The sequence below is a fragment of the Zonotrichia leucophrys genome, chromosome 1A, assembly GCF_028769735.1.
Source record: "Zonotrichia leucophrys gambelii isolate GWCS_2022_RI chromosome 1A, RI_Zleu_2.0, whole genome shotgun sequence".
NCBI lineage: Eukaryota > Metazoa > Chordata > Aves > Passeriformes > Passerellidae > Zonotrichia > Zonotrichia leucophrys.
The window spans coordinates 48,137,213-48,154,423 of record NC_088170.1 but is presented as its reverse complement, the minus strand read 5'-3'; the positions used below and the strand labels follow the sequence as shown (position 1 = coordinate 48,154,423).

At 39.6% G+C, this 17,211-nt stretch overlaps 1 protein-coding gene across 2 annotated transcripts in view; it reads right to left on the bottom strand.

Annotated features, from left to right (window-relative positions):
• The window catches only part of ST7 (suppression of tumorigenicity 7), a 136,610-nt gene continuing 119,399 nt past the window's right edge, over positions 1-17,211 (bottom strand). For both annotated transcript variants that reach the window (XM_064702689.1, XM_064702688.1), the window contains exons 12-15: positions 9,868-10,018; positions 5,514-5,606; positions 2,461-2,600; positions 1-312 (exon numbers count right to left, since the gene is read on the bottom strand). In XM_064702689.1, coding sequence (XP_064558759.1) covers positions 217-312; positions 2,461-2,600; positions 5,514-5,606; positions 9,868-10,018 — 480 coding nt within the window. In that variant the 3' untranslated portion in view covers positions 1-216. The remainder of the gene's footprint in view (positions 313-2,460; positions 2,601-5,513; positions 5,607-9,867; positions 10,019-17,211) is intronic.

The window sequence follows — 17,211 nt, the reverse complement described above, 5'->3', positions numbered from 1 at the left end:
TACAATACACAAAAGTTTATTTTTTTCTTTTCTGAAGGCAAAATATAATAGAACCTAACATCAATGTATTTTGTACAACAAAACAGTTTTTATAGGAGAACAGACAATCCATGAAGAGTTTTTAAGTCTTATAACTGCTTCCCTTTTTTATCATGCTTTCTTGTGGTCAACAGAAAGTTGGCACAGATGTCATAGCAGTCAGTCGGGCATGCTCCCTCAGATCCTTGTCAGCTGGTGCCACAGGCTGGAGGGCAGGATACTTTCCACTTTTTCCATCACAAAATTTAAAGGGGCGAAGAGGGTGCTGAGAAACTGCAAAGGAACCAGATACACATTCAGATCAAAATCCAGGAGACAATACACCTCAAGAGAAAGCTGTCCAATAAGATAAGACATTCTTACTGTGTTCCTCTGTAAAATCCTCCAGCATGATAAAAATTACATAATTCACACATAAAGACTTTCAAATTCTTGAACCTTGCACATACAGAGATTTATGGTCTTTGCTGTAAAGAAAGCAAGAGCCTCATCTTTACAAAGATCAAAGTGATGAACTACAAAAGTTTCCACACATCTCACATTCTAGACTGAAGCTCATACTGAAGCCACTAAAAGCTCAACCCAAAACCTAGTGGAGAGAAGGAGAGGCTTTTTCATAGCAGGGGTATGCCAGACCACCTCACAGAGACAAACATCATGTCTTGAGATTCCAGTTTAAGATGGTTTAGGGTTATCTACAGATCTGCTCTATACCCTGAGGCATCACTAACTGTAATCCTAACATACTCTGCATCAGTGACTAAAATTTATCTTAACACCTTCTCTCCAGTACAGAACACATCATTCAAAGAGTCTTCAATATATTAGTGTTCAGATAGGCAAATGATAAAAATCAAGATGGAGGATATTTTATCACAGGAAAAAACCACTGGCAGCTACATGTCACAGAACTCAGGTATTCAAAGAACTCCTGAAATACATGTTGAAATACATATTAATTTTAATTAATTATTAATACATTTTAGAAATACATGTTAACTTCTGTGGCAGAAGAACTAAGTACAAAATCTCACTATGCTGCCAGCATATAGTCTTTGTTCAGGATACAAGTCTGATAAACACAGGAACAAGGCTAACAGGGACAGATTTGGGATCTATAACTGTGACAGTATCAGAAAACTAAAGATTTGATTGAAAGAGCCAAACAAGGGTCATACATTTCAGTAACTTCAGTAACTAAGAAACAGAAAAAACCAACCACTGAATCCAAGAAAAGCTTTACAGGGAAGTTTATGTTCATATGCCCAAGTTAAACACTTGCTGTCTACCTAACACCTACGTACACATTCAAGAAACCAGAAGGGGTAATAATATTTCAGGTACATTTCAGCACTTCTTGCTGAAAGAAGAAGAATCTTCTGCTACAATTGATCTTATTTTGTGTCTTCTAGAGCTAATGAAAAAAAAATCTTGCATGAACTGTTGCTGCACCTGTCCCCACTCACAGGACTGGGTTAACAGAAGACCCATCTCACCTGCAAAGGGAGCCTCTTCCCCTTTGCAAAAGGGTTTCAAAGAGTACTGACAATCTGGAATTTGCCAAAACCTTTCAGCCTGGCCTCCTCCACCCCACTCCCTACACCCCCAAATCAAAAGTACCAAAGACATTAAAAACAAAGGCAGGAGGCCAGTTTGGAAACACGAGACCTAAAACAGAGGAAAATATATTTGAGAAAATGTATTACAATGGAAGATACTGAGTATTTACTGGAGAAGGAATTTTTTACTATCCTAGAGCTTTTCTGTTAGTGAATTTTTCATCTCCTAGCATGCTGGAACAGTGATATTCTTGTTTTTGCAAAGAAAAAAAGTTTGGTTTAGAATAATTCATGGCTCTTCCCCCTCATTCTCCAAAATTTATTAATCCTTGGTGGATTAAAAAAGCAGAATTAGGAGAGGCTTCTCTGGAAAGTTATGGGGGAAATATTGAGACTACTTCCTCCTTGGCAGTTCAGGGAAAAAACACAGAAATTTGTCCTGGTTAACAGTAGGCTCTATTTCTGCTCATACTGAGAGCTTCTATTGCATAGGAAATCACATCAGGCATTACGACTCAACACAGAATAGAAGGATTCTTATAACTGAGAGTAACTGTTATTAGTTTATTTTAATGGATGATATATGAAAATACAGATAATCACTTCTCCAATCAAGCCCCTTTTTTTTTTTTTGGCAAAATCACAAGACATCAAACCTAACAACAGAGCCATATCAACCAGAGAAGACAAACAGGCAGGTCTTACTGCTTAGCAACCTGGACAGCTGTGCACATGTCCCCTGCTCAGATATGGACTGATGCTTCTGAGTGGGCAGATATTTAACACCTGGCAGTATTTAGCTTAGCTTTTCCTGCACTGGTGTCTTTATTTACAGAAGGGAGCAGCAGCAGAGAATACTCACAGCTTTTGCAAAGACCCCCATGAGCTCTGGGAACTGATGTGTCAGGAGGGCGAGCATGGCTGTGAAAGAACAGAGTCCAGCAGTGAAGAGGATGAAGAAGGGAAGCTCTTTCTTGGGATAAACTGAAACCTCATGAAATGCTGTAGAAAAAGATATGAGAAGGGGAAGGCATTATACATTTTTAAAAAAACAAAACACAACACCCAGCAAAACCTAACCAATGTTCTTACATGGTTTGAACAACGTGAGACACACAAAGATGCTTTTGAAGGAAGAAGATGATGGAAGGTCTGATACATCTAGGGACATAATTGTTGTGTCAGTTGTGTCTACCAAATAATTCTCTCTAAAGATACTATTTCTGGTTTACTCTGGTGCTATGTACACATCACTTTTGCCTTCCTTGTGTCAGCAATAACTATAATGCAGCTCTGCAACAGCTAACTCCAGAAAAGAGACTTAGAAATAAAGTATTTAAAATTTTTTTAAATGTACATTATAAATAACCCCATGGCTGCACGTTTGCTAATGCTGATACACAGAGAGTGCAGAAACATGTGCCTGGGAGCAGCAGTGGGCCCAACCATATGGAAGCGTTGCTGCAGACCAGTTAAAGCAGGCTGTAAAACTACAGCCTTTGTAACTGTAAATTCTGAGGGTTTTATCTGCAGAGCAAGAAGAATTATCCTAACAGCAGGATGTATAGGCATGTATTTTAAAACCTGGAAATTAAATGAACAGTGAATTTTTAAGATGTTTGTTAATATATACTGATAGGAATACAGAAATTTCCTTGACTCTGGTATAAAAAACCCTTCACTGGACTTTGGAAAATACAGCACTGAGATGACTGCAAGGGTTAGAAAAGGATAATGAATATTTTACCAGAGGGATATATCCCTTGAACTTTTATGGCAGCTCAGATTCAAGGTGAAAATTCCTCCAGGCAAAAGGTCAGGTGGATTCTCACCTTCAGTCTGTAGCTTAGAGCTACACTCAAGATAAATGCAAACTTTGAAACATTTTTTTCTCATACAGGACCAATCTCAAGGCTTCCCATATACTCAAATCCTATAGCTATTCATATATATGAAATATTACTCTTCCATTTTGCCAACTTTCTTTGCTTCAGTGATCAGCTCTCATCTCTTTGTACTTGCAGATGACATAAACACAGGGCAATCCAGCAACATTCATGACTGCACTCATCTAGAGTGGAGTAGTTCTCAAAACCAAAAGCAGGAATTCATAAGAGTTTAAATTAGAACATTAAAAACTAAAAATATGTGTGACTCTTGAGTCTGCTAGTTTGATCAGTAAAAAAAAGTAGGGATAGATTACAACTTCTCTTTGATTTAAAATAAATGTAGAGATCAGAAATACCAGAGCATGGACTTTGTAAGTCAAGGATCTCTTGCACTTTTCTCGCACTGCCTTTTCACACAGGCTCAACCCTGCTGTCCCACTCTGTTATCCAGTCAGGGCAAAAGTTTTGTAATTGATATTTTTAATTTGGAGAGCCTATGAGATTGTTGTGTTCTGACATAATTCCAGCTGTCTCTCCCACAAAACATGCACAATTAAAGGGTGTGGACAGGTATGCAAAACCCCTCTAACCCACCTGTGTCTGTCAGGCACTCTAAACCCTTCCCTCCTCTAACCCAGGGGATTTTGCAGTGAAAGGCATTTCCCATAGCTGCCAGAGCAGAACATACTGCCTGCATATGCTGTTAAAGAGTCCCACTGTTAGCTTGTAACATTTGACAAGAACAATTAGCTTTGCATCTAAAAAGAGAATGCTGAGCTATTCTGCATGACTTTGTCATTCCTAAATCTCCTGACACTCCACCCTCCCCAGCTCAGCATCCCTCTGAGTACAGCAAGCAGAGCACTCTGAGAGGTGTTGTTATAATTAGGATGATTATAATGGGGTGGGGAGATACTGCCAGTTGCCAAGGATTTCTGCGTAATATCAGCAGGAATGTGCTGTGAAGGAGAGACTTGCAGTGAGTGGATTTTCGCTGTATTATTCTCACCTAATGTTTACTCATGTAGGCTTACAAAAAGAGGTAACACCTTTTTCAGCCCAAACCAGAAAGATTCTGAATGAAAGACTATAAAGGATGCAAATGCCCTCAAAAGTAGCCTTCCCAGCAGAAGCAGGCTTCATTTTACTTGTTCCAGAACAATTTTTTCTTTATTTAAGAAGGTGAGAGAAGAATCTTCTTCCTTGGATCAACTTTTATTTCCCTCCTCTGCCCTGACCCTGCAAACTTGTGTGTGTTCCACTCGTGCTCACACAAAGTCCCACAGAGAGAACATGTGGGAATGAAGTGTAACTGCAAGATTGGCTGCTTTGGCTCTCCCTCTGCATTCTTGTGCTTCACTGCATGCACTGCAATGAGTCTCATTAGCTTGGACTGTAATGCTTCTTGGGGGCTGGATCTCTCTTTATATCTGTATCTGGGAACACTGCTGGCACCTTCCTAGCACACGCTATGAACGCACATCAAAGTGACTGAGATGACTTCACATCAATCACTTCCTAACAGTGCACACGCCATAACATGAAGAAAACCCTTTCCTGCTATTTAAACTGATTTTTGGAAAATGTAAGCACAGTCTGTCATGAGTACTGGCTGCAGGAATGATCCAGCTGTCCTCAAGCAAGTTGGATCCTGCCTCGGAATTCAAGTAGCTCATGTGTCTACCAAGGATTAACAAGGCTGTGACATTGTGCTTTTGGTTTGAGGGGATGTTAACCCATCAGTGTCTTGGCAAGAGAGAACAGCAAGATCTAAGTGATCTGGATCTCTTTGGTAATCTCTCTCCCTGTCTGTAAGCTATCAAAAATAATAAATACAGCTAATTGTTATGAACCATGCTGAGGACGTGCCTCTTGAACCATCACAGGAGCTCCAGAGGCTCACTGTCAATCTGGTTATTCTAATCCAGCGTGCTCAATTTAAAAGGCTTCAAAGGAGACCGGTACTGCAAGACTCAGGTAAACAATTCTTAGGTGTCAATCATAAGAAGAAAAACGTTGAACATACATGGTAGTAGTTCTCTATCTGCAGTTTCTGTACAAATAGGGTAAGGGTAGAAAAGATGTCCTTTTTCCAGTGGATAGGGGATCATTCTGAAAGCTGAAAAGAAAACACAGTGCATAAGTTGCTGTGAGTGTGGCAGTCATACTTAAGAATACTTGTAATTCTGAAAAACAAACATAGACAAAACACTTAATAGTTGCAAACAGCATATAAATTGATTAATGAAATGCCAAAATAGAAATCCACACTGAGCTTTTAAACACAAAAACTCCTATGTTTATTTTTATTCTTGAGACAATGTTCATGAATGTCAGGTGAGACCACATTACAAGGATATACAAAAATGTTTGCATAATCAAAGCCCATTATGCTCCCAATTCCATAGCCAAATTTACACATTTTGTCTTAGGCTTTTAGGCTGCAGTATTTTTAAATTTCAGGGGAAAGAGGTGTATCTGATATAACAGGTATAGCCTACAAAAATGAACAGCCAAGCCTGTAAATGCAGACCAATACTCACAGTCCCTGTGCACCAAGAATAATAGGTTTTTCATGGAAAAAATACACTACTCTTTTTCCATCACACTCCAGCAAGCCAGGTAACACTGATGACATGAGCTCTGAGGACCAGTTTTCCAACATGGTCATGTTTTCATTTTCTATTTGGCAATCGAAGATTAATAGTAAATTATTAAATCCAGTTTCCTCTCATGCATTCTTTCTAAATGCAGCAGATCAAGTCAGGTTTCCAATATAAATCTTCAGGTCATGGATTAAATAATACTTAATCTTATGAATTTTTAAAATTGAAAATAATAACAGAGAGGGAGGGAAATGGATTACTAAATCTTGACAGTGCTGATGTCATAGGCCATCTGAGTGTGGTTTATGGAAACATCAGAATACTTGACTGAAATATAGCTTTGCATCAAGGCATCCTTTTCCATTATCCTGTATATTATTTTCACTGTTAAAATATCATCAACATGTTATTCTCACTACTCCTATGAACATCAGTCACTGAAGCAGTATTTCCCCCACAGATGTCCTAGCAGCACTGTACACTGAAGCTGTTAGGTACAGCCCACTGCCACACAGTAACACTCCATTATCTCTGGCTCACAAGGCAACTTAAGGATTTGTTTAAATACACAGTCCCCCAATATTTTCAGCTGTGCACACTGCATTTGAAATTATTTTAGCTGTGTTTTTTTCTGAAACTATATTATCATATTTTTTCTTGATTGCTGCATTTAAAGCAATAGTAAAGAAGGCAGAGATCCTAAAAGATTGTAAACCAACCTGGGCTGTAATGCTCTTCCTGCATTAACCACCCCTCTCCATAGCAACCCACAAAGTACAAATACAATATCCAAGCAGTGTATGATCTTAACACACAACAAACTTGAGTGTCTGTAAAAAAACATATGTGGAACGTGTTCAATGCTCATTTCTTCAAAATCCCTGACACAAGTTTTTCCTTCCAATTTGGCTTAACATTGAAACAGACAATCAAGTCTCTTCTGCTTTACCCTAAGCCACAGTAGTATCAAGATTTTAGTAAAAATAAAACGTGAGGTTGATATGTTGCTTTTACAAAACAAGTGAAAAATGTCTGAAGAGATGTTACTCAATTTATGCACTCGTGCTTGACATGAGACCAATATGGGATATTTACAACAAAGCAGCTTTAATTAGCAATGCTATCAGCCATGGAGGGAAGTGCTCTGGTTCATCTGGATCAGTTTGTGTCTGTGTAGGTACTTCTCTGCCTCACTCCTATGGTATTATCTGACCTTATTTTACATTAATTGACTCAGGTAGCACAGAGCAAGTTTGCCACTCACCATGCACAGCAGCTGCAAGAGCTACTGGAGCATATGGGAACCCCTAGGTTTCTTTTCCTCATGCAAACAGTAGGAATTTTGACACAAATTTAGAAACCAATAGTGACAAACCATCACCCCAGACACTTTAGAAACTTGGTTACACTTGAAACTACAGACCTCCTGTACATAGAACCTGGCCCAAACACAATGGTGGCACTTTGGCTTTTGTAGTTGTACTACGAATAAAATACCTACAAACACACAGAAAGAAAGCAAGGACAACTGACCATGGATTATATGTAGACTGTTGGTTAAAGCCAGTATAATTACATTTAACTTCTCTGCCATGTCTCCACTGGTTTTCACTTAGTTATGCAAAGATGCCAAGATATGAACCAAACATTATTGGACTAGACACTGTGAAACCATTAAAACCCCGGGTTGTCTTCACATGTGTGAACAAAATTTGAACAAAAATTTTGAGGACTCGTGCACAAAATGAATAATGGATTTTTCTGCAGAAATTATGCAATGATATTAATTTACATATTTACAGGCTATTATACAGCTATTAGCTAATGAATTACATGTTCAGATTGCTGAATGTGAAGATAATAAGAAGGGGAGTGTAGCTAGATGAGAATTCCCTATGTTGCCTTCAGGCACAGATGACTTGTTTCCTGAGTGGCAGGAGGACTGCAGGGCAGCCACACTCCTGTGCCAAAACTGGTGCTGGTACAAAGCCCTTTAGGGGCTCCCCAGCCTGACAGAGCAAAAGAAGATCTGCTCAGGATTCCCTGCAAAACACTGCTTTTACTGATGGAATAATGAACCCTGAGCTAAAGGACTTCTGCAACAATCCAGAAGAGAAGGAACACTGCTTAAAAGCAAATCACTTTAAAAAAAGCCATTGGGAATGAACCTGTAACAGAGAAAATAACAGACTGGGAGAAATAATGGGAGAAGAGCAGATCTAACAGAGAACAATGCAGCAAAGCAGACCCCAGGCAGCACTGGTGTTATAGACCCCAGGCATACTGGTGTTCTATACACCTGAAAATAAAAACCAGTGCACCCTCAGGGAGCCTACAGTGCAGATTAAGCAAGTTAAGGTCATTTCATACTGTAACTGAGATAGTAAGTCACTTTCACATTGGAGGTATTAAGTGCATTTCTATAGGAATTATCATGGTAACAAAAATCTTTTCTATCAAAGCTCAATGAGGACAAAAAATGGTGAAACACACCCATACAAACAAGTTGGTGTAATAACATACAGAGGATGAAAAAGAACAGAATAAAGCAGAGCAGAAATGGGGAACTAGAATACACTAAATAAAAAAAAAGGCCAACGATTATAATTTGTACTTTTAAATTTTCAGAAACCTGATAAAAACACATCTCAAAGACAGGATAAGATATATTAGAAGGTTAGTATATGACCTTTGGAAGTCATATACTCCAACCTCCCACTCAAAGCAGGGTCATTTCCAAGTTACACTGGATTGCTCAGAACTATGTCAAGCTGGGTTCTGAGTATGTCTGGGGCAAGAGATCTCACAGACCTCTCTCACTCTGAGAATATGATTCTAAGGTCTGGATTAAATTTATCTGGTTTGAACTTGTGCATATTGCTTCCTGTCTTTACGCTGGCCTGTTCTGTGAAGCCTGTGACTCACTCATCCATATCATCTCTCTGCTGGTTGGTGGAAGACAGCAACTGGATCATCTCTTCACCTGCCATAAGACTTCTCCAAGTTGAACAAAACCAGCTTCCTCAGCATTTTGTCCTATATCACATAATCCAGTCCCCTATGCATCCCAGCAATCCTTCACTGAATTCACTCCAGTTTACCAGTTTAAAAAAAGTCATAAAAATACAGCATTGCTTTATATTTCACATTAATATATATACCTTTCTATAAGGCACAGTCACAATTCCCAAATATCAAAGCATTCATAGAATCACAAAATGGTGTGGGTTGGAAGAGACCTTTAAAGATAATCTAGTTCCAGCTCCACTGCCATGAACAGGGACACCTTTCACTAGACCAAGTTGCCTGAAGCCCCATCCAACCCAGTCTTGAACACTTAGAGGAATGGCACATTCACAGCTTCTCTGGGCAACCTGTTCCAGTGCCTCACCACTCTTATTGCAAGCTATTTTTTGTTTATGTCCAATCTGAATATACTCTCAGTTTGAAACTATTCATTCCAATAATGACAAACAAACCTCTGGAGTGAAATAAGTTAAATTATTATCTCCTTATCCATGAGCAGGAAAATATGTCTCAAAGAAGTTAGGAAATTTTGTTCAGTATTAAACAGCAAACACAAGACTTTAAACCCCTTTTACTCATTAAATGAAGTTCATGTTTTCAGTTCAAATTTCAAATAGTTCAATGCTGGTGAGGATGTAACAAGTGTCCAAAATTCTCACATATTATACTTGACAAAAACTATTACTTTTTCATGAAATTCAATAAAAATATTTTATTAGTTCCTTTGTAAGAAAGAAGATTACTTACTGCCTTCCCATGTACAGTGTAAGAGGTTCAATGCCCCCTCTACTCTTTTCCAGTGTTGAAGATGAAAGAAAGCATATGCTATTGCTTCACTGTCCCCTCTCTTCAGAATATGTTCAGGGGGCAGAATTAGGCTTTTCATTTCTAGTAGATACTGAAATGAAAAAGTAGAGCACAATTATTGCAGAGGTAATACCAAAAAAAAGCACAGAAAGCTGACTGCAATTCTATAACGCACACTGAAAGGTCTATTTCCCTGAAGTACTTTTTCTCACAAGATTCATCAAATGTGTAACATCACCAACTGCACTTGAAGACAACTATTGAATTATTCCCAAAGACTAAGATACGCTGTCAGATGGTTCTGCTCTACAGCAGTGGTATTGGGACTACACAGAAATTAAAAATTAAACATCTCTCTTATTGAAGGAGATGAAAAAAAGGTCTCAAAGCAGAAAATGGAATTTAATTACAAGAGCTTTTTAATTAAAAGTGTTTATAATAAAATGAAGAAGACTGTAAGCGTTTTGATGCACAAAGTCTTTCTATAAGGAAACACATGGCACTCTTAGTTTGCACACAGGTTGCTGCATTTACTGCATCGCCGTTAACTGGTTGTGAGGTCTATGAACCTGCGAGCTTGGCAGCCACCTAAGTAGCTAAGAACGAGTTACAAGGTAAAAATGTTACAAAATGTAACAAGTGCCTGATTTCTGGGGGTGAGGTGGGGAAAAAGTATAGGACCTTTGAGCTTGCTACTTGTAACAGTTGTTGAATGTGTCATTAAAATGAAAAGGACCACTGACCAAACCCACAGGCAATTTCCACAGAAAATTTTCCCATAACTGGCTCCCCCCACCAGAAACAGAACCAGATGAAACACACAGAGGGTTCATGACACAGGAGAAGGCAGAGGCCTCAGACATTATTCAAGCAGGTGATTTTTCTCTCTCCTCAATCCATGAACTAGACTAACAGGTAACCAGACAGACAACTAACACAGCTCAGCGGACACCACTGGTGTTACTGCGTTCCAGCTACTGGAGGGGCAAGAAACAGCACAGGGTAAAGATGAATCCTTTCCTGTAAAGGACACCCTTGCTGACATCCTTAACATGTAACAGACAGAAAAGTAGTAACAGACAGAAAAGAAGCTGCTGAATCAGCTCCTGTGGGTCAGTTCTCCAGAGGAGTGAAACATTTCCCAGCTGTGTTCTGACTGCTCTTCCACAGCACAGGGAAACTGTCACTCCCTTCCAGGAGGCCCAAGATCAAACCTTCTCCCTGCCAGACTGTTCAAATCAACAACAGGCAGCAGGTGAGTCAGCCCTAGCACAAGGCTGGGAAAGGCAAGGTAAGGCTGCTCACTGGCAATGAAGGAGGGAGTGTGCAGCCCCTCCATTTCACCCTGTGCTGCAGCCTGGTCTGGAAGGGGCAGGACTGCAGGACCCAGGGAGTGACAACTTCCTACTGCAGGCACCCATGAGGAGCAGCCTGGCACTGGAGGAAAAAGGACCATGGGTGGTGTCAGCCTTGCCCAACCCCTGATAAATGCTGGCTTTTGTGAGCAGGATGTGCTGGTGCAGAAAAGAAAGCAAAAGAAAGGAATGAGGATTTTAAGTCATCCTAGTGGAAAGGAAAAGAAAAGGGCAGAGGGAAATGAGAACCAACTGCACGATTTCATGGAGGATGTCCTAGAGAGTGTCACCCCTTTGTCTGATGGAGCTGTCATGCAGGTAAAGATTTGGAGAGCTCATGATCAAAACGGAGAACTGTCAATCCTGGGGAATAAATAAATACCTCAAAGAGAAATCACATGTTTCTGATGTGGGTAACTATTAAAAGTGGAGAAACTGAATCAGCAGTGGGAGTAGTTGAATATGATACTGGATTTTGCCTTAAGCCTTTCGGAAAAATCTGAGGGAGCTGCAGAGCAGGTGGATTAATGGAGGAAGTTGCCATTTAGTAGGCAGTCCAGGGGATTAAGGGTGACAGAGAGAACAGAACAAAGATCTGACAAGAGGGAGGGAGCTGCCAGGCTGACACGAATACACCAAACATTCACTGCCCTAATGAATGCCTCACCCTTTTAAAAACACACATTATACCTGTTGAGCAGAATGGAATACAGCTGCAAGAGCTGCAGGTTTCTACCTGTTTTATTAATTCAGAACATTAACTCTTATTTCCATATTTTCTGCAAAATTAAATGAGAAAATAAGTTCTCAATATTCAAATGTTTCAACAAAAAGAAAAACCATAAACCCAATAACATCACTATTAGTAGGGAAAGAAAATCCAGGAAGGAATGTTGTATTTCTAGGAGCACTAAAATCAAACGTGTTTTGATTCTTATGTATTACTTTTTATCAGCAATTAAAAAGAAATCAAGTAGAAATATCAGATGTAAGGACATATCTTCACACTTGCAATCAAGCTTAGTCCTCATTCAGTTAACTTGACTTTTCAGCCTGCATTTTTCTCAGTTTCAGAAAGAAATTATTTTTAGAAGTGCCACACATCAAAAATGTGAACCCCTCCTCCCTCGTTACTGCACAGCTACCTTCCCAAACAAAAGTCCATAACCTGGTTTGGTGACATTCAATAAGACCCTCATGCAAAGCTGATAGGTGGCTCAAGACTCTTTTGTGACTCACAAATGTTTCTATCTGACACATAAATGTCAGCCACACCTTTTGGGCATACAAACTGTCAATTAATTTATTCTGGAGGCATTTCCAGCAGGAACACTGACTGTACACAGCCCCAGAGAGACCCTGTCTGGAACACTTTGTACAATTCTCATCAGGCACTTTCCAAAACAAAAAAAGATCAAATTTATCAAGCAAAGAAATTCAAAGAAATGGTTTTGGGAGACAGCACTTGAAGGCCTCCATCTACTCAAGTCCTCTGAACATTAGTAAAGGGTACCAAAAAGCTGCCTAGCTGTAAGCAGGGCTTGATTATTGTGGAAGGAGAGATATGATTGTCCATGAAAATTAGAATGGTCTTGATATCCATGAATATCATATCCATTGGTGCACTGTTGTATTTTCAAGGAGAATTTCAAGAGCATTTGTTCATTTGCTGGCAGGGCTAAGGGTCTACCTAGGGACACCAAGGGCAGCCCCCTTTTTTTGGCAACTGCAGGCTGCTGGTCCTGGATCTTTCAGAGGCAGGACTGAGCCCCAGCAACATCCTGGGTTTCCAGCAGGTTGTCTGTGAAACCAACACAGTCCCCCTGAAACGTTCTGTACTGGACAAGGAGACAAATTCCAGTCAAATTAACTAAATAATAAAAAAAAATAAAACCAAAAACCTTAAAAACCATCCAATGAGCTGCAGTCCTCATGCTGGTCATATAATGTGTGAACTACAGTCTTGATGGACTACTGCATGCAACAAACATCTCCGGCTCTTGGAAAAAATCAGCCAAAGACATCTGTCTGTAGCTTCCAAGAGGCTGCTGTTGCACTTCATCAAAGGCTAGACAAGTGCAGTCTTCTCTTGAGCCACCACAGACTTCATATCTCTACATTTCCAAAGCCCTTATTCCAGAACACAACCCTTGCTGTCACAGGACTAACAGGGACACAAAATCCAGTCATACCACTAAAATTCATACTAGTAACCTACATCTCTTGACAGACTCCCTGGTAACTCTAGCTCCCGATACCCTAGTATCCACCAGATTGAACCACAATCTTCATAATTTAAGTAATAAAAATTCAATACCTTTGAAAAACAAGGGAAGAGGGGAGCCCTCTCTCATCCTGACAGAACTCTGAACCCAAGCATGATTCCACTTCAGAGGGAGAATCAAACAACAGGCTAAATAAGAAACCTAGCTGAGAGCTAGGCATTCGTGGAGGAAATCTAGATGGTAAGACCAACATATCTCCCACTGCATTTTTTTTTCAGGAACAAATGAAGAAGTTTAACTAGAACAAGAAATAAAATGCCATCACCATCTGGGCTAATCAGGTTCCTTTAAAAAATGAACCAGCTCAGAAACCAACAGCCTAGAGAATTTCTGCCAGAATGATCTCTTCACTCTTGTGGCCAGTGACAGGACTTGCTGGGCTCTGGAACAGGCTCCTCAGGGAAGAGGTCACAGCACCAGCCTGACAGAATAAGCTTTTGGACAAAGCTCTTGGGCACACGGTGTGACTCTTGGGGATGGTGCTGTGCAGGGCCAGGAAGTGGCCTTGATGATCCTTGTGTGCCCCTTCCAACCCTGGCATTTTCTTTGATTTGCTGATTCTATGACCCAGCCTCAATGATGCTGGAAGCAAATACTGGAATTGCACAATGATTTCTGCCATCATGAGATAGCTCAATTAGCCCTTTGCCACTGCATTGTTCCGGCTTGGATTATTTTTTGGATTGTCTTTTTTTTTTGCTTTTTCAGATCCCTCTCTTCTCTCCCTCTAATCCAACCTTTTTTTTTTTTTTGTCAAAGATCTATATTTAGGAGTTACAGTGTAACAGTAGTTTTCATGTAGTTCTACAGAGGGCTTCTGGGCCAGTTAGGTGACATTTTGTGATAGATACATCTCAGCTACAGCCATTCTGTGCACGTACAGGAATGTGTTTTAATGAGCATTTGGAGAATGACAATGGACTTTGTACACATGAAGAGCAACAGGGTGAAATTTATACTTCTCTTGCTTAAATCAATTGAGCATACATTATCTATTTCACAATATTGACAGCTCTCTGGCTCCTAATGCTCTCCTGCTGAGAGTGCTTTCAGCATTCCATATTACTCCAATGACCTTTTATAAAATAAATCAACCTAACTCAGGCAGGTTTCTCCTTTTCCTCAATTGTACAATCTGACTGAAATTACAGCTCAGGTTGCAAACAGGCAACAGGCACTGCTGCACCTGTGACAGCATCCTTCCAGGCCAGAATAGGAGAATTTAACACTGCTTGAACAGGAACTCTCATCTTCCCAGTGGGATGAACAGCACAGGCTTAAGAAAGTTCCAAAATACTGGTTTCTACATGCCTAGTGAAACCACTTTCAGGTCACCTTTCACATTCTCATTGAATTGGTTGTAATTAAGAGGTTTGGCCTTTCTGCTGGAAATAAAACAACAGATCAGTGTCTCACTGAAGAGTTAAAAACTCTCTCAAACATATCTCAAATAGTTTCTCTGTAATATCATGGGGTGTGTGGAACAGATTAATTTCCCATCTGGTCTATGAATTTGTTTGCATTATTTGTTTCTATTAGCAACTACAACTTACTAGAAACCACACAAGCATACGGACAGACACAGTTCTTACTAAGAAAATCCAAATAAGTAAGAAAAAAATTGAGAAGGGATGCAACAGAGAACAGATCAATCTTCAAAAGTGTTTAAATCAATGGTTTGTTACATCCTTTTAAGAGGTTGTTTATAGACGAAATTGGCATTTCTTAAAGTAATATCAATATTTAAGTTGCCTGATTGAAATGCAGCATACTCCAGCAGAGACTCTCTTCAAATCAACTCAGCTCCTGGCTTACATACAAACCCATACAACTGTGTGCAGGACATACTTTTGGCTCACTTATAACAATCAGATATATGGACCATCATCTGTTTTCTCTTTAATGAATACCTCTAGTCCCATACATCACAGAAAGGAAGGGAGTGCTTTTCAGGAGGAGTTTGAATGAAGGGAGAGAGCTCTGCAAGTCAGTGCAGGAAGGGTGTTCCACAACTGATAGATGTCCAAGAGACAGCTGTGGTAGCTTATCAGCATTAGCTTTTTATAGTCCTGTTACATACAAGTAGGGAAGCCCCAAACACATATAAATAATATCGATGAAATTGTGGGTCTGTGTATACACATACCTTTTCCCCCAACCACTCCACAAATTATACACTCCTCATGATATAATATGTACATAAAAACCCCTCTGGAATAACAGCTTCAGTGGCAAGACAACCCTCTCTGTTTAACTCCTAAGTTTTTGTGTAGTATGTTAAATAATTTGTCACATTTTGTGGTTTATGTCTTCCTCACTCTGAACAAAAGACTCACTAATATTTAGATTCTAGAGAAGCACTGAACACACATTTGTTTTGTGGCCCTGTTAGACTTCTTGTGATGCTGCTTGCTAAAACTTATTCCCATTTCATGAAAAACAAATGGGATATGACTTCAATTACAACTTGAAGTTGGAAGCTGAGGTGTAATATCCACACACTGCATAAAATTATAACCAAAAATGAACTTTCACACTTTAATATCCTTTAGGTAATAGTAGCAGGAATGAGTGTGAAATCAGCTGTATATTAATCTGGATCAGGCTATTCTGTTTTAATGTTAAAATCCAAACTAAAAGAACCTCTGGAGTCTGGCTCCTATCATTCTACCTTGTCATCCTGGTAATTTATGTTTCACAAAGGTTTTTAATTTCAGAGTGTCAGACTTTGAAAAATAGAGGGAATCAATTAACAACATGAACTTAAAAGAGAGTGTGATGGAAACATTTATCAATAGCATGGTTATGGATATGTGAGAAAAATGGAACAAGCTCACAAGGATTGCTCATGACAGGCTAAACTGGTATTTTAACTTGGCAAGATCTCCAACTGGGCCTCAGTAAAACATTTAGAAAGGTTCACCCAGAGCAGGACTGCACTAGAGGGTTAAACTGGAAACTGGGCAGAAGAGAAACACCAATGGTTGTGTTGTTGCAAGAACCATTGGGATGGAAGAAAGTAAACAGAGAAGGCCTTGGAATCAAGCTTCATTAAAGATATTCCTTTTGTGGTATGGCACAAAAGTAGAAGATCAGCTAATATTACAAAAGGACTCATTCTCATGTAAACTTTGTTGTCTAAAAATCAGGCTTTTACTGGAAAAGAGTTGCTCCTTTCATATTCACTGTAGAAACACTGAGGAGGAAAAGTCTGTCTAAAGATGTCTAAGGCAGTTCATTCTTTCCACTGCCTGTAGAGGGAATCTAGATGGTTTCATTAAGACAACAGCCTAATTTTCAGACAGCTATTTAGTGGTTAGCATTACAGACAAAGGTCACAGAGAAAACATTTAATTCTTGCAGTGTATGAGAATTAACTTTCTGCAACCCATGTGTACATATGAAGAGGGTCTGGGTTTGTCTTGACCAGACTTGGTGCTCAACTGTACCTAATGATAAGGCTCCTACCTAATGATAAGGCTCCCTACATTAAAATATCCCAGTTTTCCACTGCTCACTTTCCAAGGGCAATGCTAGCCCACAGGTTTGTAGGGTGAAGTTCAGAGGCCAAAAAGGTCCAACTGGCAAAAAAATCTGCCTTTAGCCTTCAGCAGCCTCTTGGCAACATTCTCACTGCTGAGATA